The following is a 25,050-nucleotide window of genomic DNA, read 5'->3' on the forward strand; positions in this document are numbered from 1 at the left end:
CTGACGGCTCTGCATGATTCATGCAAATCTGAGACCTGCATTATTTACTCTGCTTTGGGGAAATCTGCAGAGGGGTTTCTAACACTTCAAACACACAACGGAATCATCACGCTTACTTGCCAGCTAATTGAGAGTCAAAAATAAGCCATGCTGGGCTGAGTTCTGCCTCTCCCTATGCCAGGGCATTAGCTCTTTCCCCTCTTATGCATTGGAGCAGGAGCCTGGGACAAGCTGTGTCCTAGGCATCGCCTGCAATGCTAGCATCCCTGAAGAGGTCATGCCTGGGTGGGAGCAGGGTGACCCCTTCTCCATTGCACCAGGATGATTGCACTGTGAGGGGCACTAGCTACACTTACCATACATATGCAGTAAGAGGTGCCCCTCCTTGTGCTTCCCCAAGTCCTCTAAAGGAATAATACCTCCATGCACCACACCATCCTGAGCCTCCTTCCTTCCTCACTGCTTGAGCTCCTATGAGCCAATACGGAGTCCAATATTTGCTTCATTCTGAGTCAACAGAAGACAGATTAATGCCATTTAAGGCTATATATGGTAAGGAGCAGAAACGCATAGTGCCATGTTCTATTTGTCACTTCACACAGGCTGCTAGAGCACATGATCTAATGCAGCAGTTCTTATGTCTTCTTCAATCAATATGTCTAGAGCACAGGCTCTCAACCTGAAGGACACAAACAGATCCAGAGGGTCGTGACCACCTTCCCTTTCTATATCGCATGATGGCAGGAGGACCCTGGAACTTTTTCCTGTTGTACCATGGGGCGATGGAAAAGCTCGAGAACCATTGATCCAGATCCAGGCAAATAGCTCATGTAAGCGGGGGAATAGTCCTGCTATTGTGGGGAACTTTCCTGGCTTCTGCACTATTCCGGTGAAGTGGGCTAGCAAAAGGATCTGACTCCTCGCTCCCACTTCCTTTACCCAGTGGCCTCCCTGCCCTTGTGGACTCCCCTTCCACTCTCCTGTCTGGCAGAGTCCTCGTAACCCCAACAAGGCTGGGCCCAGGATTCCTGGGGGGATCAACCCCAACCCTGCTGTGGTCACCTAGGACAGGGGCTAGGGTCTCCCCACTCCAGGGTCCTCTCTCTGCACTGAGCACTTCTCTGACCCACTGACCACTACATATAATTTAAAGCAAATGCAAGTTATTTAATGAACAATCAATTCTTAAAAAGAATAAGGAAAAATGGGAAAGGTTAAAGGAAACACATCACCCCGCTCTGTGGCAGGGAACATCACAAACAGCGTCTCTGGAATGTCCGGGCAGTTCAGTCTGTTCCTTGTAAGTCCCAGGCCGCCTTCTCAGGCCCTGGCTGTGCTGCAGGGATGCTGTGGATTGGACACTTGCTCTGGTGGTGGCCACACGCTCTCAGGCTCTAAGTGGTAGGACCCTTCTTCCCAGTGTTGCCCCCGCCCTGTCGGGGTTACAATCCAAGCCTGGCCTGCAGAGCCCCTTGGCTGAGGCGTCTCCCTGTGCTGGGCCTGCTGCCCAGGGACTCCCTCGCTCTCCCCAGCTGCTCACCGCACCCAGCTCAGGACTGCTCTAGCTCCATCACTCTGTCTCAGCACTGCTGCTGCTCTGCCTCCAGCTCCCTGGGCTGCTTCTTTGGCCCCTCTGGCTCTGGTTGCTGCAACTCTGCTCCCAGGGCAAGTCTGCTCTCTCTGGGCTGTGCCTCTGGCTTTGGGGCTGCAGCTCTGCTCCCAGGACAGGGTCTGCTCTCTCTGAGCTGCTTTTCTGGTCCCTCTGGATCTGGCACAACTCTGCTCCCCAGCTCAGCTTGAGCCCCTGCTTTCTCCTTAGTTCAGCCCCATTCTGTCTGACCCAGGCAAATCCAGCTCACACGGAGGACGGGACCTTCCTGGCCTCCTGATTTAGCCTACCTGCCCTGTCATTCAGGCTGACCTGGAGCACTGGCCTCTCCCCATTGTTCCTGGGGGCTGTCAGTCTCAGGGTCCTGATTCCTCATCGACCCGCTCCCTTTTTAGTACTGGGAGCTAGCAACTAAAACACCCCCACTGAATGTTAGTAAGGGGACAACAATCCCCTTACACTCAACTAAGTAATTTAGCTGATGGTTTTTCTCCTCTTCTTTTTCCATTTCTGACTGTCCACAAACAGATCGTGGTTTTCTCAAATATATTCATAAACTAGAAATTAACTAAAAATGTTTATAAATTAATTCTTGGTCTTTGTGGCTGCAAAAAATCTGAAATATGAACTCTCTAGATTGGACACAGACACGTGATAGGTTTTGGTTTCCTGGTTGCATGAGTGTAACTCTTAAAATCAGGTGTTTACATCATGCAATTTCATGGGATGATGAATTGAAAACTCGCTTTCCAGGAATATTTTGCAGTTTTTGTTTAGGACTGGCAGTTTCAGCAAACCACCACTTGCTGGGATATTTTCAGAAAGTAAAATGGAAAGTGGAGCAAATTTGTTTAAAAATTCCAACAAATACTTTTCAGTATTTGTCCAGCTGTGGTTCTGTACACAGCTATGCATGCTGAAATGCTAGGTTCACGTCTTCATAGCTTTGCTGGGTCACACATTTCTTGTTTCGGAAATAATTTAGGAAGAGTCCTACAAGTGCAAATGTGAACATGCATTCAGAATTGGGGTTTGCTAAATAGCATTTTGTAGATTTATACTCCAACTGTGATTAAATGTATGTTCAGAGTCCAACAGTTTTCAATGTGCAAATTAAAAAAAAATGCATGATTTATTACATTTAAAAAAACCCTCCATGTTTGTTAGTCAGCTCCTGCAAACACACCAGCTCACTGTATCAAGGGAATTCTCAAGGGTAGTGAAATTGATTCATTACATTTTCCATCTGCCACTTTTCTCCATTTAGATACAGTGATCAGGTCTAAATGTTGTTTCGCTCTCCCTATATGACATGTTATAATCTTGTATTTCATTCGTTCACTTACCTTCTTCAATTACTACTGCTCCTGTATCCTCTATCAATCACTACTGAAGCTTATGTGGTTGAATATACCATGATTGATAAAACTATTCCCTAGTTCAGTTTTGCTCAGTGTACATTCTTGCTGCTTTTTAATTGGCTAACAAAGTCTAAATAATTCCATTTAAATTCGAACAGACCAGTGTACTGAGTAGAATTCTTCTTCCTGAGGAAGTAGATTGACTGAGGGGAAACTTCTCAGGCATCACTGAATTGAAATTTTCCTGGAGGGAAGGGTATCTTCTTCCTTTTGTATTCCAGTTATAAAAGCATTTGGGAAGATATGAATTGTCACATTGGTTCAGACCACTGCTCCATCTAGTTCAGTCTTCTTCCTCTGACAGTGGGCAACTACCAGCTGCTTCAGAAGAATTGTCCTTAGTGGACAATTTGGAAATATCCTGCCCCTAAAGGAAGTTTCTTCCTAACCCCCATCTGTTAGTGGCTTTGTTGTGGCCTGGAGAAATGAGGATTTATATGGCATCTAAAATGTATTTTACTCTATTTATTGTAACAGGATTTTTTCTTAATCAGACTACGTTTTTAGTCTTGATGACCTCTTGTGGCAAGGAGTATCATAGATTTGTTAGGCATTGTGCAAAGAGCATTTCCTTGGATCAGTTTTAAATGTGTTGCTTTTGAATTTAATTGAGTGGCCTTGTGTTTTTCTGTATGGCAGATGCTAAACTGGAGCATCTGATCTACTTCCTCTAACCCATTAATTGATAACTCTAGCCTTGTTTTCATTTCCTCTCTAAACTAAACAGGTCCAATTTTTTCCGTCTCTCCACCTATGAATGTCTTCCCATGCCTTTCCTCATTGTTGTGATCTGACACTAAACCTCCTATTTCTGCTGGAGATTTTTACTAGTTTACTTTTGCCCAGTGCTGCGGATATCAATGATTTTAGCCTCTGGAGTGCCTGAGTACCCCTCAGTGGTGCTGTTAAGCTCACCCATGCTCCAGACACACAGGCCACCTCAGTCCCATCTTAATTGGACAGCTTATTAACGTACAGTGGTCTCTGTCAAAATGTTGAAAACCCAGTTAGCATTGCTGCAGTTTAAGGTTCCCTCAGCTGTATTACTTACCAATGTAGGGTTACCATACGTCTGGGTTTTCTTGAACTTTTTTTCTCTTTTTTTGGTCCTCTGATCTTCGTCCAGGAGGATTTTCGAAATATGAACAAATGTCTGATTTTTTTTTTCCTTGCTCGTTCTTTTTCCAACCTTGATTGTGGTAGAACTGCAATTCCCGGCGTACCCTAGCAGCAGCATGCATGTTCACTGGGTTGCCACGCTTACTTCTGCACTGCTGCTGGTGGCGGCTCTGCCTTCAGAGCTGGGCGGCTGGAGAGCGGTGGCTACTAGCTGGGCACCCAGCGCAGAAGTAAGGGTGACATGGGTATTGACGAGTCACTGAAAATGATCCTGCTTGTACAGTGCAACTTGAGGCACGCATCTTGCAATCAGTCACTGCTGAGAAAGATGGGCTCTCCAGAGAAATATGCATGGGCACAACAGAAAGAAGCACAGTAAGATAGAACTGACTGCAAGTAAAAAGGTACATTTATGTTTCATTTACATTTTTTTTGAGGCCATTACCCTTGTTGTTTATAAATATTCAAAGTAGAAACTGTACTCCCTCCTCCTCAAGCTCTCCCTCCCCCCCAGCAGTGTTCTCTGTTAGGGAACTTGAAATATGGTAACTACTCTAGGAAGCTTCTATGTATATTGTAATCCCTTTTGGCCTGAGCAGTTAGCCAAGATTTATGTTCTTGAGGGTTGTTTCCATTAGGGGGACAATAGAGGATGGAGCTGTTTTTTATTTTTGTTTTTTTTCATATAATCCTGTTTTATTTACAAAGAGTGTACAAGGTCCTGTGTCCCTGAATACAGTAGGACTCAAACAGGAGGCAATTCCTTTGCTCACGATTCCAATCCTCATTCCATCCAGAACTCTGCCCGAAAAGCTTCCCTTCTTTTCTTTCTTGCTGAACCATATTTTCAGTGTTTCTCTTAGTGTCTACTTGGCTTTTCACGGCTTCTCTCTGGTTGCATTTGGATGCTTCTGCTTGTAGACACGCACAGCTCCACCCACCAATATGGTGCAAAACCCTTCCCCCACATAGCTCAGCTCCTGACCGACCTTGCATGCTGTCTCTCTGTTTTGGGTAGTGACTCCTGTTGTTTCAAACATCTTACTGCAAAAAGGAGTTGAACTGCTTCTTACCAGGGCTGTCAATTAATTGGAGTTAACTTTTTAAATCAGTTAATTTTTTGAGTTAATTGCGATTAATTGCACTGTTAATAGAACATTAATTGAAAGTTAAATATTTTTGGATGTTCTATATTTTCAGATATATTGATTTCTATTACAACACAGAATACAAACTGTATAGTGCTCACTCTATATTATCTTATTACAAATATTTGCACTGTAAAAATGATGAACAAAAGTATTTTTCAATTCACCTCATACAAGTACTGTAGTGCAATCTCTATCATGAAAGTGTAACTTACAAAGTTACAAACAGTGCCATGCGAACACCTGTTCTCCCTTTCAGGTGACATTATAAACAAGAAGTGGGCGCAGTTATCTCCTGCAAATGTAGCCAAACTTGTTTTGTCTGAGCGATCGGCTGAAGTAGGACTGAGTGGACTTGTAGGCTCTAAAGTTTTACTTTGTTTTTATTTTTGAATGCAGTTATTTTTTTTGCACATAATTCGACATTTGTAAGTTCAACTTTCATGATAGACATTGTACTACAGGACTTGTATTAGGTGAATTGAAATATACTATCTCTGTTTTTTACAGTGCGAATACTTGTATTCAAAATAAATATAAAGTGAGCACTGTACGCTTTGTATTCTGTAGTGTAATAGAAATCAATATATTTGAAAATGTAGAAAACATCCAAAAATTTAAATAAACTCTATTCTATTATTGTTTAACAGTGCGATTAATCATGATTAATTTTTTTGTTTGACAGCCCTACTTCTTACCTTTATCCTGAATGAAGGATAGATGTGTCACACCCACGAACTTCAAAGGAGTTGCACTCGACCTGCATCAGCACAATATAATGACTCTTACATAGAAAGGGTTACGGAAGTAGTACAGTATTTCTCACTTATGCACCAAGAAATGCACATCCTTACCTTAGCCAGTAGTTCTGGACAGAAAACTTAACTGAATGCATTTTCAGGGCTAGATTCTGCTACCCTTACTCATAATTGGTAACAACTGCTTCTCAAGTTGTCCCATTGTTTTTAATGCTATCTATCGGTGGTACATGTATGGCCCCAGTTATAGCAGTATCACAAAAGATCTGTGAGGTAGGGAAGTATTTTATCCCTGTTTTACAAATGGGAAACTTAGACGCTTGTCCCAGGTCACACACAGTCTCTGGCTGAGCAGGAAATTGAACCCAGTCTCCCAAGTCATAGGCTACTGCCCTAAGCTTCCTCTGTGGGTTTAATAGGCTATGCTAGTAATTGGGCTTACTGTATTCTTATGCAACTCTGAATTCCCTGACAACTATAGCTTTGTTCTCTATACTTTATGTTTTTGTGACATAATTTTAACCCTTTTGCCTATATATGAGAATTATTTCATTTTCTATTCTGATCAACTTTAAAAACTTCCAAATCTGGCACCCCCTTGTCACTGCATTACAAAGGGGGCGGTGATGCCCCTTTTTATTCAAATACCCTGAAGACTGAATAGATTTTCCTTTGGGAGATTCCTGGTTACCTCTCTCTCTCTCCACCATGAAGGTCTCTGTATTTCCAGCAAATTCTATTGCCTCCTCTATTATCTGTTTGTTCTTTTCTCTCCTTCCTTGTTTGTTTGAATTTAGTACTAGATTTTGTACATGCCTGCACATGCCAAATTCAACTTCATGCTGACCCATGGAAGACCCTAAGGGTCAATGTCAATGGTGTGGAAATTCAATATGTATTTTGCTGAATCAGGATTGGAATCTCTCTGTTTTGCTTTGCTCACACTATTTCCTGGGTACGCCTTCATGCCCACGGCCCTTGAATGGGTACATCACAGGTTATAGCGACTCAATGCTGCCTGTGGAAGCTCATGCCCTTGCTTTGTTTTTTTTTTTTTATGGCTGTTCTCCCTGGTACTATCACAAAGTAATACAAAAGTGTTCTCACTTTTTTTTCCACCAGGAAACATAATTCTAACCACTTTACAGTCTCGGGCTCTCGAAGATCATTTCCTGATCTAATCTTTTTGGTTTTTAAAGTCAGGCTTGACAAAGCCCTGGCTGGGATGATTTAGTTGGGGATTGGCCCTGCTTTGAGCAAGGGGTTGCACTAGATGACCTCCTGGGGTCCCTTCCAACCCTGATATTCTAATTCCCTCAGGGTCCATAACATCATCTAAGAATCAGCCCGGTTATCTTCACTGGCCGTAGCATCTCTCAGCCCAAAACATTTGTATGATTTCTCTTCATACACTCAATCCTATTCCACCTAGACTGCCCCTCTCTCAGGGCGCTTGTGTATGCTCTGTGTTCTGGTATTTTCTATCCTTTGTTGTCTTTGTTTACTCATAGTCCTATTGTTGTAATAATAATAATCCTCCTCCTCTCTGTTTCCAGGAGATGCATTATCTTATGATATAGATAGACGGCTTCCCACTGAGCTCTCTCCTTCCCTCATCACTAATCTGAAAGCCTTGCCAAATAATTTTCCATATTAGCAGCTGACAGATAGGCTTCCCTATTTCTGAGATGCAGCCTGCTGTGATTTTCCTGCTACCCCAAGCTGCATGAGAACAATCTAGAGCACATGATTGCTCATACCTGTTCTTTCCCTTTTTGATTCATAGAGAATTTTCTTTCTCAGAATGTCTCACTCCCAAAGAGGCCAATGATTGGACTATAACTCAAAAGGCATTTTACTGCTATTTAAATTCAGTTTAATATGAGTATTGTGTTGCCATTTGCCTGAAATAGCTGAAACTGCTATGGCACTTTTAGCAATTGTCTTATATGGCCTCCAACACTCTACCATTAATGAATTTATCCTCATATCATCCCTGTGAAGTAGGGGAATATTCTTATTTCCTGTTACGGACATGTCGGGAACATGACACAGAAAGATTAAGGCTGAGTTTTTTCAAAGGTGCTGGGTGCCCCAATGCCCTTGAATTTCAGTAGGAGGTTAGCACCCAAGTTCCAGAGGTACCTTTGAAAATGCCAACCCTCATAACTTGCTCAAAATCACAGAGGTGGAAAATAATACCCGATCTCCTGATTCCCAGTCCAATGCCTTAACCACAAGTCCATCAGTCTAATTTCTCTGTCCTGCCATAAACGAGCACAGTGTACCTTGTACTTGTGCACTCTTTTAACTAGACTCGGTTACAGTTTTATTTCTGCACATGGTGGTCAAACTACCCCTACTCTTTATATCAGAATAGATACTAGCACTAGGAGCTTTAAAATTTGGGCTTCATCCAATAGAGGTATAGGGAGGTGCAGATGGAGAGGCAGCTGCTCCACTCTCCACACTGTAAGGCTGGATGTGGAGCTATGTGCCACTGGCATGCTGTACTCCTGCTCTTCGAAGGAGCACCATATTTTTTGAATGCATGGCTTGGATGAGTGCAAGCTACACTTGATCTGCCCTTCCAGCACCCTCTCATTTGAGTCCTGAGTCCCTTGGGCAAGGGAGTGCAGAGAGAGGTGTCCGCTTACGTGTTGATCCGTGGGGCTCAGTCCTCCATGCTCAGTAGTTGCTGACTAAGCACTGGCTGAGCATGAGTGGTGGGGCGAGAGCTGACTCCTCGACCCCCAGAGCTCTGGTTGGCTGGAAGCCTGGGAAGAAATCCCACCCCTGACTTCCTTGCCTCCCCTTGGAAGGGGGGGATGCCACTCCAAAGAGGGAGCTCAAGCCAGCCTGGGGAGAGGGGATTTGTTCAGGCTACCTGGTTGCCTCTGGCCCAGTTGGGTGGGAGAAGAGCACATACTGATGGAAGGAGCAGGCCCAAATGCAGCCTGGACTGAGAGATCGGCCCAGAAAGCAGGCCAGGCACACTTCTGCAAGAGTGGTCCAGACCCTGCAGAGGAAGCCCTGACCAGCATGATGTCCACAGGGACAGACACCTGGAGATGCAGTAGAGACCAGAACTTACCACTCCTGAGCATATGTGGCCACTGCAAGGTGCACTAGGTGCCCCGTCTGGAGACTCAGAGGCTGGGCCATTTGGACAGTTTGTTGGTTACGTTTAAGTGTGGGGGGCTCAGTGTGTTGTTGCTGGGGCTGTATTTGGGGCTCCCCTAGTGGTCCCTTGCTGATCCCTTTTGCTGATTGTGGCTGGGTCCCAGCCTACTAGGAAAGGATATAAAATCATTGGCTTTCTATCCAAGCACAGCAGTTATTCCTGGGTAAATTCCTGCCTCTTTGAGGGTTGTAGGAGAGAATCCAGGGGACTGGGCTTACTGGGAGGCAAGTGGGGTTCTCTACCCTGACTCCCTGAGGCATGTGGGTTGGAATTTGGGGACAGTAAATGAATCAGGGTGCTCCCGCCTCCAGGCATGGTCCTACCCTTCCTCCTCATGGCTCTGCAAGTGGAAAATGGTGATGGAGGAGGGTTAGTGGTTCTTCACTAGGCCAGCTAAGCTGCCAGCACAGGTGGAGGATGGCTCCGGGACCGAGTGGGAGGGATGCACTCGATAGCAGTCATCACCACTGCACCAAAAAAATACTTTTAACAGCTGCCGCCAAATGTGGAATGTGCCCACGGCCTTGGTGTGCCATCAGAGCTTGCTAGAAGTGTATCCTCCCTGCCACGGTTGGGTATGTTGGGGGAAGGAAGCGGTTCCTTAACTCTCTTCGTCTCTCCACCCCCTCAGTGCAGCACTTAGCCCTGTCCAAGTGGGAAGAGGAGTTTGGCCACCTGACAGGCAGTCCCCAGGCTTCTTTAAAAGTTTGCATGATCTCCAGCCAGCTGTTAGGTGTTTTATACTCATCTTCCTATGTGTCATTAGTATCATTCAAATCACAACAGTGGCCAGTAATCTGAGCAGAGACTTTTTTTTTTTGTCCGATTAAGTGAGCTGTAGCTCACGAAAGCTTATGCTCAAATAAATTTGTTAGTCTCTAAGGTGCCACAAGTACTCCTTCTTTTTGCAAATATATACTAACATGGCTGCTACTCTGAAACCTGAGCAGAGATTGTGGCCCCATTGTGCTAGGTGCCGTAATAATAAGAGGCAGCTGATATCCCAACGAGCTTGCAATTTAAATAGAGAAGACAGAGAAAGGGAGGGAACTGAAGGGCTAAGTAATGCACAAGGTCACACAGGAAGTTTGTGGCAGAACAGGGAATTATCAATGAAGTCCCACACCAGCACCTTAACCACAAAGCTGTCCTTCCTCTTGATTACTGGTGCATTAAGAGAAAGATTAATGAAATGACGTTATCCATAGTGCCAACTGCTGCACCTGACAATGGCATAAATTATATATTTAGCAGCAAGAGGCTTAAGTGCAATAGCATGGTGAGAATGTGGGGAACATGGAACAGCCTTAATGCAGGTCCCTTGGGAAAAGGTCCCAGTCCTATTAGGCAAATCAATGTGTCCATGGGAGCGACAGGAACTTATCACCCTATAGGATCAAGCCTTGAAGGAGAAATGATAATGTAACAACTGCATCCATCTGAGAAAAGAAACACCTGATTACAAGGTTTCCAAGCATTTGCAATAGTTAACCTCATTGGAGGGAATCAAATGATTTTTCTAGTCCGTGGCAGGAATAATTTCCCTATTTTTATTATCCCTGTGAGGCAGACAGTCCATTAAAGAGCCAAGGAAAATTGTCTGTAATTGAAAAAGCAGGAGTAAATCCTGATTGGTCTTATGTATTAGACCCAGAGGTCCTGTTCTAGTCTATGGGCTAAAATCTTAGCTAAGTTTGGAGTTTAGAAGCACAGTGGGGCTGTAGGATGCTCAATAAAGTGAATCTTTGTTAGGTTGACAAGAAAAAAATGGAAAGATGGTTTCTTTAGAGTATGGGGGTGAATTAAATGCTGATGTGCCTCATGCCATGTAGCACAAGCCAATGGTTTGAGTAGAAAACTGGCGTTGAATATTAATAGGTAGGTCACCAGACCCAGTACTTTGTCTGTATTTGGGGAAGTCTCTGGGATCTCTTCTGTAAATGACAGGGATTCAAACAAACACCCCGATCCTTCAGTGGGCTCCACATAGGTGGATGCCTGTGCCACATGGAGTCCCATTGAGTTCAGTGAGGACTGGGGCCATAGCTGCTTGCTCAGAAGTAGTGATCTATGATCCATGATGCACCTTATCCCTAAAAGGTCATTTTTAAGCATAGGGGTATTTTTTGTTTGGTTTCTTTTGCTTAAATTATATTCGGTATTACTGGGAGATGTTTGTGGTGCTGTATTAAGGTGGTTTTAAAAAAATATTTTGGTCACAATTTATATAATACTTGGGCAATCGGGAATTAATGGCGCCTGCATCCTAAGGTGAACATATTTTCAGAATCAACAACTGGGACATTCTTGGAGCAATGAAATCCTCAGATGCTCTACAGCCTGGTTTGGGCAATCTCTAGCTGGAGCAGAGCGGATAAAAGAGAGGCTGAGCCCTGTCACTTCCCCCCCCCCCCCACTCCTCCCAAGATCCCTCAGAAAAAGGAGGGCTAGAAGGACCACCCACCCCCCTTGCTCTCCAGTCCCCATCCCACCCGAGGGGTTAAAGCAGAGTAGTTTACCCTGACGAGCCTGGACCATCAATTGACTGGATTTCTATTGCGAGGCTGTTGCCTGATGCTTTGGCCTTAAACAATGGTACGTGAACCATATTTGCTATGTGGGGAGTGAAACAGAGGTGTGCAAATCATCTTGTACCAGCAAGGCAGCTTGTCTCAAGCAAAACTCTTGTCATTGCAAACAACCCAACACTTTGACTGGTGATATGAAAATCCCAGACATTCCAGGCCTCCCAAAGGAAGTTCTTGGGAGACTGAGGCATTTCTCGAAAACTGAGACCTATGGTTTCTTTAGCCATAGACGTACAGCTACAGATATGAACTTGACCAGTAAGCCCAAAGCACCTTGTTAATGGGTTTATGGGCTAAACCCCTGAAAAATGACATCTCCTAAGATGCACAGCTCAGAGAGAGCCAGGGCAAAGGTGACTTTGTGCAGCCCAGACTCTGGACCATTGTGGAGGCTGAAAAAGAGTCTGGTTTAAGTTAGAATGGCCCCAGGGGCTGCAATAACTTATGGCTTTTTTCCTGGGCTGCCTACGACTTGCTCTGCAGCCCAGAAAATCTGTAGTGCTGATTAATACAATGAATATGCCCCTAGCCCTGTACCCAGCATGGTCCCTATGCCAGTATTTTCCCAGAACAGCATGTAGCAGCTGGAGTAGGGCCAGAATGCAGTCCAGGGAATATTGGCAGACCCATAACTAAACTGTATGTCTATTGGATGCCCTTTGTCTATAATATCCTTCAAACATTTCACAAATCTCTTTAGTGTTGGGATATTTTTACATAACTTCTGACAATGCATCACAGCCGTTTCTGGTGCTAATTCTGAAACCAGTTTAATGAGACACAATGTTTGCATAGCAATATTAAGGATGACAATCAAATTGATAAATGCCATAAAATCAAGATATGGCTTTGCCCTTAATTTGACCCACTATGCCTTGAGGTTGAGAGACCCGAGTTAAATTTGAAACATCTAACCATTTGGAAACTCTCTTTCAAAAGCATTGCGCCCCGGGTTGAGCTAAAGACAGTTTTAGCCTGATCTTTGAATTCCTGTGCATTAAGGGTGTAAGACAGCGGTTCTCAAACTTTTGTATTGGTGACCCCTTTCACACAGCAAATCTGAGTGTGACCCCACCTGATAAATTAAAAACACTTTTTTATATTTAACACTATTATAAATGCTGGAGTCAAAGTGGAGTTTGGGGGTGGAGGCTGACAACTCACAACCTCCCATGTAATAACCTTGCGACCCCCTGAGGGGTCACAACCCCCAGTTTGAGAACCGCTGGTGTAAGACCTTAAATGTTGTTTAAATATAGCTTGTCACATGCCCACCTCCTTTCCTAAAAAATAAAAAATGAATGGCATGAGTACATGAGATTTGATGTGCTAGATTGTAACAGGTGCTTCAGAGCTGTTGTGGTCTGTCATGTAAATTCAATAAAGACAAGTGCAAAGTACTTCACTTAGAAAGGAAAAAATCAAATGCACATCTACCAAATGGGAAATAACTGGTTAGGCCGTAGTACTGCTGAAAAAGATGTGGGAGTTGTAGTGCATCACAAACTGAATATAAGTAATCAATGTGATGCAGATGCGAAAAGGGCTAATATCATTCTGGGGTGTATGAACAGGAATATCATATGTAAGACGCGGGTGGTAATTGTCCAGCTGTACTCGGCAATGATAAGGCCTCAGCTGGAGTACTACATCCAATTCTGGGCACTGCACTTTAGGAAAGGAAGAAATTGGAGAGTGTCCAGAGGAGAGCAACAAAAATAATAAACAGGTTTCAGAGTAGCAGCCATGTTGGTCTGTATTTGCAAAAAGAAAAGGAGTACTTGTGGCACCTTAAAGACTAACAAATTTATTAGAGCATAAGCTTTCGTGAGCTACAGCTCACGAAATGAATGCATCCGATGAAGTGAGCTGTAGCTCACGAAAGCTTATGCTCTAATAAAAATAATAAAAGATTTAGAAAACCTGACCTATGATGAAAGGATAAAACAACCAGGCATGTTTAGTCTGGAGAGAAAAATACTGGGGGGACCTGATAAGTCTTCAATTATATTAAGGGCTGTTAGCAAGAGGATGGCAATCAGTTGTTCTTCATGCCAACTGAAGGGAGGACAAGAAGTAATGAGCTTAATCTGCAGCAAGGGAGATTTAGGTGAGATGTTAGAAAAAACTTTCTAACTATAAGGGTAGTTAAACTCTGCAATAGGTTTCCAAGGGAGGTTATGGAATCCCCATGATGGACAAACACCTGTAAGGGATGATCCAGGTTTACTTGGTCATGTCTCACAGCTGGGGACTGGACTAGATGACTCTCAAGGTCACTGCTGACCTTTCAAAGTCACTGCTGACCCTACATTTCTATGATGCTATGAGTCTGAGTCCATGTACCTAAGTGGCTTGAAGCATTACCATCTCAAGCTCTGATCTCACGAGATCTCGTCAGCAATGTAGGTTGGGCTAGGTCACTGTTTAAATGAACAGACCTCTCGGGCGATCCCAGGAAGTGGTACTGATGATTCACTTGCTGCTACATTCTCCTCTGAATCAGAATAGAACCATGCCACAGCACGGTGGTACACGGCACTGTGCTGCAAAGGGCATCATCCTGCAATTGGAGACATTATACTGACTACTTGTGGGGAGTCAAGATTTTGGATTAGAGGGATAGATAGAAATTAGTCAGGTAGTGATCTCTAAAGTAATGGCCCACTCGCCTCTATTAACCATGCCATAGACTCCTGTAAATCAGGGGCTAACGTGAGGGAAATGCAACCATGTGACCTTATTTTATGTATTCCTTAGTCCTCACTTCCCCCTTGCCTTTGATCATCTTCTCCATTAGTTCATCCCTCTCATTTCTACAATGACTCCTGCATGAGAGGGATCAGGTCTGCCTTTCTGGCCTTTGAAAATGATTTTAAAACCTAAACAATGAGGTCATCAGGTCTTTGGCTATAGTAGGACTAGCAGATTTTACTGCATAAAGATCAATGTGTTACATATTAAGATTCTCCCCAGATATTGGCTTTGACTGTGGGAGAAGTTGTCCAAGAGGAAGATGAGTGACCTGCTACTGCCAGCTCTAGAGGACCTCTGTTAGCTTAAGCGCTAGAGGCCTGTTTCTCTGAAGCAGTCCAGTCTCAGCTCCCTATGGCTGGGTACTCAATGTACCTAGCTATATATGCAACACAAGGATTTTTTTACAATACATTGGGTTCAGTGGGAATTAAATGTATCCAGGCTGAAAACTGGAGAATTTAGCACTTGATATTTATGTGCCTGTTACACTGAGACTGAGTTTAATGTACAATTAGAATGTATCAATAACAATACTTAATGTGATGGCATGGTCTAGAAAAGTGGTCCCCAAACTTTTTCCCTCATGCTCCCCCTTACTGCTGTCCACTTTCCACCATAGGGTGACCAGGTGTCCAGTTTTCCAGTCCAGAACACCCGGTTGAAAAGGGACACTGGCGGCTCCGGTCAGCACTGCCAACCGAGCCGTTAAAAGTCTGGTCTGCGGTGCTAAGGCAGGCTAGTCCCTACCTGTCCTGACTGGCACCGTGCTGCACCATGGAAACAGCCAGCTGATCCGGGTCCTAGGCAGGGGGGCTGTGGGGCTCCACATGATGCCCCCACCCTGAACACCAGCTCCGCACTCCCATTGGCCAGCTCCTGACCAATGGGAGCGGGGGGGGGGGGGCGGTGCCTGCAGGCAAGAGCAGTGTGCAGAGCCACCTGCTGCGCCTCTGCCTAGGACCCAGACCAGCTGGCTGCTTCCGGGGTGCAGTGCGGTGCCAGCCAGGATAGGTAGGGATTAGCCTGCCTTAGTGCCGCAGCACCATCAACCCGGGAGCTGCCTGAGGTAAGCCCCAACCTCAACCCTGAGCCCCAACTCCCTGTCCCAACCCTGAGCCCCCCCAAACCCAGACATCCCAAACCCCTCATCCCCAGCCACACCCCAGAGCTCTCACCCCCTCCTGCATTCCAACACCCTGCCTCACCCGCAGCTCCCTCCTACACTCCAAATCCCTCTGGCCCCAGTCCCCAGCCTGGAGCCCCCTCCTGCACTCCAAATTCCTTATCCCCAGCCCCACCCCAGAGCCTGCATTCCCAGCCGAAGCCCTCACCCTCTCCTGCACCCCAACTCCCTGCCCCAGCCCAGGGAAAGTGAGTGAGGGTGGGGGAGAGTGAGCCACCGAGGAACGGGGAATGTAGTGAGTGAGGGTGGAGCCTCGGGGAAGGGGCAGGGCTAGGGTGTTTGGTTTTGTGCGACTAGAAAGTTGGCAACCCTATCCGCCACCCTGGAAGCCATAGCTGAGGACTTGATTGGAACCAGGTGCCATAGCTGGGATTAGGGCTATTGTTGGGGCCGGGGCGGGTCTGGGGCCGGAGCAGAGCTGAACAGAGCAGGGCTGGGTGGCATTCCCTCCCCATCCACTATGTGGCCTGGCCCAGGCTCCCACCATGGCCTTCCAAATGTTCCTCTGTGCCCTCCTAGGAAGGCGCACCCCACAGTTTGGGGACCTCTGGTTTAGAAGATTAAATAGCAGTCTGGGAGCTGGGTACACCTAAAGTCTAATCCCAGTGCTGACAGTGACATGTATGGTGGGTTTCCATGTCTCAGTTTTCCCATCAGTGAAATGGGGACGATAATACTTATTAGGGGATGTTTTGAGGATTGATTAATATATGGACTGTGCTTTGAAAAGGCCAAACACTGTGTAAATACTAGGTCTGCTTATTGCCAGTGTTATTCATCTCTGGGATGCTAGATTGATTAACCCTTGCCATGTCTCTGCAAGGGAAATGGGGAAGTACTATCCTTCATTTTACTGCTGGGGAAACTGAGGCAAGGAAGGTAAATGACTTGGCTAAGGGGAAATCAGTATCCAAGCTGGGATTAGAATTCAAGAATTCATGGCTTCCATGCCTTATGCTGAGAGCAGACCCCCTTTACATTTAAAGATGCTCCTACCACATGTACATCATGTAGGGCCACCTTTAATACAGCGTTTGTTTAAGAACTGTCTAGTGTATCTCCCTAGGAACATAGCCCCATGTCGCTGCTGGCTTCTAACCTCGTCTCTCCAAGGTCCCATTATCATACACTATCTTCACTTGCTTTTTTGTGTGATGCACAGACCGGGGGGCTTGGGCATGGTGACAGGGAATCCAGTCTCTGCTCATTTGTGCTCTGTCCTGTACCCAGGCTTGGAAAGCGGCAAACATTTTGGTGGTTTATTTACTCTGTCGTTAACTTGCGTCTCTGGACTATTTGGTCAAATCTCAGTTCACAGCCCATTTAAAAAAAATGGAGAGACTGAGCTGCATTTCTGGAGCTGGCTTCTGCCCTGAGCTGCAGCTATGCCCTCTCTGGCCTTGCACAAATGTGACCGGGAGCAGGACTCCTGCAGATGGACTGGTGTAAATGAGGGGGGACTTGGCTCACCATCCATCTGAAGAAAACAGTGGATTTCTTAATGTTCTCCAGAAATTTCTGGAACATTAATAGTCACGGGGAGTAAATACATAGGAAGCTGAGCCCCACCCCACCCCACCCAATTTGTTTTTGTTGCCGTGCTGTCAGGTTCAGTTAACCATTTCGATAGCTTAACAGGGCTCAGCCTCCAAGCGAACGCTTTTGATCTGATAGGCAACTGCATCCCTTTTTCAAAGGAGCCTGCTCCCTAGGACAACCACATCACAGTGCTGATTTGCTGCAGTGAAGACCGCAGCGCGTACAATATGCCCTCCCCCCTCTCCCTGTTCTGCTTACAGCATCAGTCTGTAGCCAGTGCAAGGAAGCAGCCGTGATACCCACTAACCTATTCATGCTTTGGAATGCCTCAGTGAGAACCCAGGAAAGGAGCCACAATTCCTAACTCTTCAAGATGCAAGCCAGTGCCGATTCTACCAAGATGGACTGTCTGTGGAGCAACTGGAAATGTCAGGGTATTATATCTATTCTAGTGTTGCATGCCTAGAAAGACTGCATGGGAGAGAAGGCAAAGGCAACATCCATCCATTTTGCATTGTTCACCTGTGGGCCTTTGCATGCTTTTTATTTCCCCAGAAGATTTTCTTTGAAGTAATTTTAAAAAACAACTCTAATTATATGCTTTGAGTTTCTTTTATTTCTCCAGTCCCCAGCTTTTGCATCTTAAACATATAATGCAGGACGTTTTCCTCTCACGCTGCAGCTCCTATCAATGCCACCCTTCCCTGATTATGTAGCTTCTTTCCTCGTCCTTGAGGATCATTGTCCGTCTGTGCCCAGCATGATTTCATATGCTGTGGGCTTTTAGAAGAGGGCAGTAATTGTGAATTTGTGTCTGTTTAGGCTCCTGAGGTTTACAGACAGTCCTGTTTTGGAGCTTCAGTGCATCCTTTTGGATGGGACACACCCATTTTGAGATCTGTGTCCACTGTCAACACAAAGAAAATGTAGCCCCAGCAATAACTGTAATAATAATACTGTGGCATTGCCACACATTTGTCAGTTTGCTGTATGGTAGCCTTTAAAATTATTCCATGATTATTTTTTCTAGCACACCCCTAAACCAACTGCTGTAAAATATTGCGCTGTTTTGATCATCTGTTGTGTAACTGACAAGAACAATAGAGGCTACGTTCTGTTATAACAAATTTATTTTTGAGACGGTCCATGTTAGCATTGGGTGTGGCTGGCTACCTTCCAGCTCGCCTGACAGCTTTTCAGCCATTTTTATTCAGCTTCACACTTAATAGCGAGCATCTATCCTTTGTTTTGTTAAGACTGTCTATGTGACACTGCTTGGGGAGCAGATTACAGAAAAATAGATGGAAAGATGGATCCAGTCTTGTCATCTTATGTATGTGTGTGGCAGGCTTTGTTTTATTAATTCTATAATAATCTTTATGACAGCAAGGTACATTTTTTTCTTACTTTGAACATATTGTATATATTATTAATCATCTCTGGTGGATCCCTAAGAGTGAATTACACTGTAGCAGCATCTGCTTAAAGGGCCCGTGCTTCTTTTCAGATGTAATTTCTCCTCCTCAAAAGAATATAAACCCTGGTAATTGTAATGTGATCTGGAAAGCCTTCTGAATGTGTTTGGGGAGCAGGGAGGTTAATTGGATCCATCCAATTGCTGTTTCTGATATATTTTAAACCTTGGTTCTGCACATAATCTTCACTACATTCTGAGGGATTTATCCTAAAGTCAGGCAGCTACAAAGTAAACAGATGCACCTGCTAATATAAGCCCCTGGCAGATCACAGCTTCCATTGTGTTAATAAAGAACTATCTTCACCACCAAGGTTTATTTATAGTGCCACAAGTACTCCTTTTCTTTTTAACATGAATTCTGTATACTAAATTCCATGAGTTACTTTAAAACAAGGCTAGATATTAAAATGCTGCCTATTCTTGTGGAAAAGAGAAAATTGCTGAGTCAAGTTGTCAAACTCATCTTGACTTAAAGCCAGATTGGATTTTTTTTGTCTATCTTTACCAAAAACAACAAAAATATATACATAAATTACAAAATAGAGGGGCACAGGGTATGCTATCTTTGCTTAACAAATAATTAATAGTATTATTGTGCCATCTGTCTTTTTGCAGTCTCCCCTTTGAAATCAATAGGCAGTTTGGCTTTAAAATTGAATGACACAATGTGACCCATGTTGGTGAGAAAGAAGCTAGTTGGAATAAATGATTACTATCCTTTACTTATCTTTTCCTTTCCCTTGATGTAACTTTTTATGCATGGGGAATAGGGGGTGGGGACTTTTGTGATGAAAGGAGGGAAGATACTAAAATAACAATAGGATATTGCCTGTGTCTGTAACATTCTACTGATCAAACCCAAATTCACATGACTGCAGAACTGTAACCCCCTCAAAAATAGACACAAGAAGAACAAACATTGGTGGGGGGTTATATGGTCAACAGTAGACTTTTGACACCCCCCAACACACACACCTCACCGCCAAATATCTATTTTCTGGAAAAATGAAGTTGTTCAAATTTTCCATCTTCATTAATTAGTGCTTCATGTCAGGTAACTTTTTTCCTTTCATAGGGCTGTCTATGTACATAACTGACAAAGATAAAAGCCATTGCAAATAATACAATGAATTTTGATTGACGTTATGGAAAATTTGAGTGGTGGTTAGCACAACTTTTAATTTACTAGAAAGCCAGGTGTGCAATTAACTAAAATTAAGGACTAGGCAATGTAATATATCCATACTATTTTGGGGTAGGGTAGTGAAAAGCTAGGTGGTGGTTATTCTGAAGAGCAGCAGATAAAATAGTTATTGCTTTGGTTTTGCTCATCTTAACATGCTTTTTGTAAAAATTTTTTGTGGTAATGAAAATACATTCAATGTTGGTATGTAATATGCAAATATATTGCAGTGTATTTTTATCCCTCTATACTGGAAGTATGACATGATTGTATCAATCACAGATGATGATACAATCCTAAGGGAGAAAAAGTCATTCTACCCTGCTAGACATATGTCCCATTTAAAATATTATCATTTGAGAGTAAGGTGAATTACAGCAGACAGTTGTTTTGTTTGCATCTTTCACAGTTAGAAGGTGATGTGTCTGAAGTAGACTGGGGTTGAGCTATCCAATATGTATGATGGTGCAGAGGTACATATACCACTGTGTATGCCAGCCACTGCGGGCCTCCAGACACTAACAGTCAGAAGAGCTGACTGCAGAAGGTAGTACTTCAGCAATGATGTCACGATGCCAGGCAGTCACGTTGTGCAGTGCTCTGAAGTCATTCCAGACGTATGATTGTTGGAAGCTGTGTTTCTGAGAGTGGCTTAAAAACATAAGATGGCAGCATCTACCGCTTCAGATGTATGGGCTGCTAGACCAGGCATCCTGACCTTCTATGAAGATGTGTCATGATGCTCTAGTACAGTGGTGCTCAACCTCTCCAGACTACTGTACCCCTTTCAGGAGTCTGATTTGTCTTGTGTACCCCCAAGTTTCACCTCACTTAAAAACTACTTACTTACAAAATCAGACATACAAATCCAAAAATGTCACAGCACACTTATTATGGAAAAATTGCTTACTTTCTCATTTTTACCATGTAATTATAAAATAAATCAATTGGAATACAAATATTGTACTTACTTTTCATTGTAGAGTATATAGACCTTATAAACAAGGCATTGTCTGTATGAAATTTTAGTTTGTCCTGATTTTGCTAGTGCTTTTTATGTAGCCTGTTGTAAAACTACGCAAATATCTAGATGAGTCGATGTGCCCCCTGAAAGACCTCTGCATATCCCCAGAGGTACACATATTTCTGGTTGAGAGCCACTGCTCTAGGATACCCTTTAATCAATACTTATGGTATGTACCAGTTATATTAGAAAAGACCTCCAAATGCCTTGCATTGCACAGCTAGTTATTTGCAATAACTAGCCAGGCAGTCACCTCTGCTTTCATTTCCCCTTCCACAATCCACTTCTTAGATATCCATGAGTGACAAGTTTCTGTCTGCTTGTCTGTTGACCTACAAGTCTCAATTAAAAAAACAAATGTGAAAGATTGCAAGTAAAGAACCTGTGGAGTCTTTATAGAAATGCCACTAAATACTAACTGTAGCATTCATCTCTGTAGCACCTGAATGCCAAGAGTGAATAAGGACTGCAGGTGTCTTTGTTCCAATGAAGCTAAGTAAGATGGACTTCAATGTTATGAACAGGGCTTGTACTGGCGCCTGTTTTCTGAGTATTATCTTACTTTTTCAATTAAAGAAGGAGCTGGCTTTAAAATGGTTCTGAAAAGCTAGACCAAGCATTTCTCCATGGCTATGTTCTCTGTTTTCAGTACTGATAGCAATGTTCGATGGTAATAATATTCAAGTGTGCATTTAAAGTGTAATCTTGTTAGCAGCATTGAAACCATTCTAATTAGCCACCTTGTCATAAAATAGTAATTTCGGCCTATTGTTACTGCCGATGCTTTCCACATTTTCAGAGGTGGATTGTTTCAACAGCCGTTATAGATTAGATCCTCATCTGGTGCAACCTGGTGTGGCTCCAAATGAGCTAGGCTAGTTTACACCAGCTAAGGATCTGTCCCTAAGGATCCATTGTATATCTTGTACTGAATCTTGATAGATACAGATACTTGGAGCCAGGTTGTCAGCTGATGTGTATTGACTTAGATGCCAAGAGTTCTATGGAGCTACAATGACTCTGACCCACTAAGAATCTAGCCCCTTTTTCTCTTTCAGAGGGTTTCCTGTAAAGACTGAACAAATGTGGTCAAGTTGTAGTTTAAGGGAAGAACAGTCTTCCAATTTCAGGTGTTCATGTTTGTTTGTTTTTTTGCAGAGATTATAAGGCTAAATTTACCAAAATCAGTATTAAGTCCCTAACCTGGGCTGATGTCTTTTAAAGGTTAGCACAAAATAAAGTTTATGAAGTTTTGAGTAGATTGAAATAAACAAACCCTATTACTCCATTAACACGCAAACAGATTAAGGGCCAAACTTTCAACCCTGCCTGTAACATTTCACCTGCAATTTGGGTGACTAGATGCAGTGACTTGATTTGTGTGCATAAATGTTGTTATATGAGCAAACTTTGTGAAGGTATTATTTTAGGGTCCCATTTGAAAATTATACCCAGGTTCACTACAGACTTCTATTGGGAGCAGATGCAAATTCAGAAAAAGGGTTTTAGCTATTTGATAATCCAGGTCTTATTAAAAATATGGCTACTGTACCTATTGGGTTCTGGGATGTGAGCGGGCAGAAGCCCGCAATATGGCCACTGTAGTGGGGTGGTTACCCCGCTCCAGCCCTGAAGGGCTTAAAACAGCCCTGGGAAAAGATGGGCTTATTGGGAAAGCAGCCACAGCTGTAGCCAGTGCAATCAAGGCCCAGCTGGCCCTTATAAGAGGGCGGTGGGCCAGAAGGAAAGAGTCTCTCGAGAGAGGGAGGGACGGACGGACGGACTTGGCTGCTGGGAAGCTGAGGAGGGTACCTAGGGTGGAGCAGTGCTGGGGAAGGGCAAAGGGAGTTGGGGAACTCCAGCCTAGCAAAAACCCAGGCTGCAGGCCTAATTAAAGGCCTATAAAAAGGTACTGGGCCTGCAGAGGGGATGCCCAGAGATAAGCAGAGGCAGTTGGTCCAATCCCCCTTTGCCGATGAGTAGTTCATAGACTGCAGTCTGCCCCACAGAGTGGGGGCTAGACAATGACTGGCAGTAGCCACTGAGGCAAGATAGGGATTGGGGGTTCCAATAGCAGGGGCGACCCAGACTGAGGGGGTACTGCCAGGGGGCAGAACCCTAATCTAGAAGGGCAGCGGGGTCCGGGAGGGACACGGGGCCCAGCGGCAGGTGAGACATCGGCCTGCAGAGGGTGTTCCTGGCTGGAAGGGCTAATTCCCAGGAGGACCGATAGGAGGCGCCGCACTGGTGAGTCATCGCCTGCAACAGTCACTATTATTACCTCTCCTTGATTTGTTTCCCCCTTCAACTTGATATGTGCCCTGTCACCCATTCACAAAGTCCATCTCATTGGCACACTGAAGAGTTACACTGACAACCCCATCCCTGGACCAAGTCTGGTGCAATACTCTGGGAGCTCTCATCCTGTCTGTCCTGATAGCCTAGGAGCTTTTTCTCTCCTCTTCACTGTGGTGTTCCTGTAAGCTGCCTTTGTATGGCAATCTGAATAATGGGGCCAGTCAAAATCTGAAACCTCTTCCATGCATGTTTTCAAGGAAAAAGTTCATTTTCTTTCAAAAATGTGTGCTGAAATTTTTAATTTTCTTATTGAAACAAAATTAAGTGCACATTTTCCATTTGCTTTTAAGCAAAGTGAAAATTTGGGGTCTTTCTCCCCCTCTGTTTCTCTTCCTTCCCCCCCCCCCATTGGAGAATAGGGGGGAGGGAAAAAAGGGGAAAGAGAGGGGGGGAAAAAAACAAACCACTTTCACTTTGATTCTAATCAAAACCAGCTTTTCATTTTAACGAAATATCGAGACATTTCGAACATATCACTCAAAAAGTCATTTTTTATCATCAAAAACCCCTTTTCAGTGAAAAAAATCTCAACCAGGTCTAGTGACTAGGCATAAGCTCATATAAGCAGCCATGCTCTGCCCTCCTTATGGCTTGCGTTATCAAAGTAGCCCCATGCTAGACTTGCACAGACAACTCTTCAGCAGCACTGTACTGGAGGGGGTGGAGCAGCACTTCGGGGCTTGCTAGGCTGGTCAGGTTTAGCAGCCCACGCTTAGGTGTGGACAGCTTTATTTGGGAACAGGAAAGGCTCACATGAGCAGACCTTCCAAGGTTAAAGGCCAGACTGTGCCTAGACTCCCCTGCACATGTTTGCAGTGGGGGGAGGACACAAAGCGACTGCCCCACTTTGTGCCCCCTTGCCTCAGCAGGGCCCAGGCATGATAGCCCTTTCTTGCTAGCCACACCAACCTCTGTGCATCACTAGCTAGTAGAGCTAGCGAAATAGGGAGGAGGGAGCTCGTTGCACCATCCTAAGGGATAGTTCAGCAGGGGCACTCCCACTATGCCCCTGGCAGCTCTAGAAGGGGGTGGGGTTTCCCCATTCCCTTGGGGGTGCTGTGTGCCGGAGTTTTAAGAGGGACCACACAGTCCCTCCCTGAGGTGGTGCCTCGCCACTCCTCTCGCAAGGCAGGGCTGTGCCTGTCGGGCACAACTGAGCCCTAAGATGTTAATTTCATCAAGAACAATGGGACAAGCCTGCACAAACCTTTCAGGGGAGAGCTCTGGGTGCGCAAGGGAGCGCAGGAGAATGGGCCTCAGAATAAGGGGTGAGCAAACTAATTTACATAGTTCACACCTTTGACCAGACCAAACCCTGACCATGAAGTTTGGAAAAGCTCATCTAACCTTCTTTCTTTCCTTTCTCAAATGTTGCCTTTGTCTGCTCTTGATTTCAGACAGGACCAGAAGCATTAACAATGAAATGCCATGAGAGAGGCTTTTCTGATGGTATTTCTGACCTGACCCTGACCGTTACCATGGAGTGCTGGAAACAGAGGCAGTAGAGTCCAGTGGTTAGAGCTCTGGACTGGGAGTCAGGATTCCTGGGTTGCATTCATATAGTTGCCTCTGGTTCCATTGAGGATCTTGGCTGAATCACTTGCATTCTCTGACCCTCAGTTTGCCCAGCTTTAAAATGGCAACAATAGAACCCACCTTGTAGGAGTGTTGGTGGAATTAGTGTTTGTAAGTAACTTTGAGC

The 25,050-nt window shown here is 44.5% G+C and overlaps 1 protein-coding gene across 2 annotated transcripts in view; it reads left to right on the forward strand.

The window, feature by feature from the left end:
- Positions 1-25,050, forward strand: part of RTN1 (reticulon 1) — a 193,808-nt gene that overhangs the window by 152,117 nt on the left and 16,641 nt on the right. The window contains exon 1 of one of the 2 annotated variants that reach the window (XM_038407081.2): positions 17,314-17,740. The exons of the other annotated variant lie outside the window; for it this stretch is intronic. Within the exon in view, the coding sequence (XP_038263009.1) occupies positions 17,680-17,740 (61 nt within the window). The 5' untranslated portion in view covers positions 17,314-17,679. Of the gene's footprint in view, positions 1-17,313; positions 17,741-25,050 lie in introns of those variants that run through there. 2 annotated transcript variants of the gene reach the window in all.

This window comes from Dermochelys coriacea, chromosome 6 (genome assembly GCF_009764565.3).
Source record: "Dermochelys coriacea isolate rDerCor1 chromosome 6, rDerCor1.pri.v4, whole genome shotgun sequence".
NCBI lineage: Eukaryota > Metazoa > Chordata > Testudines > Dermochelyidae > Dermochelys > Dermochelys coriacea.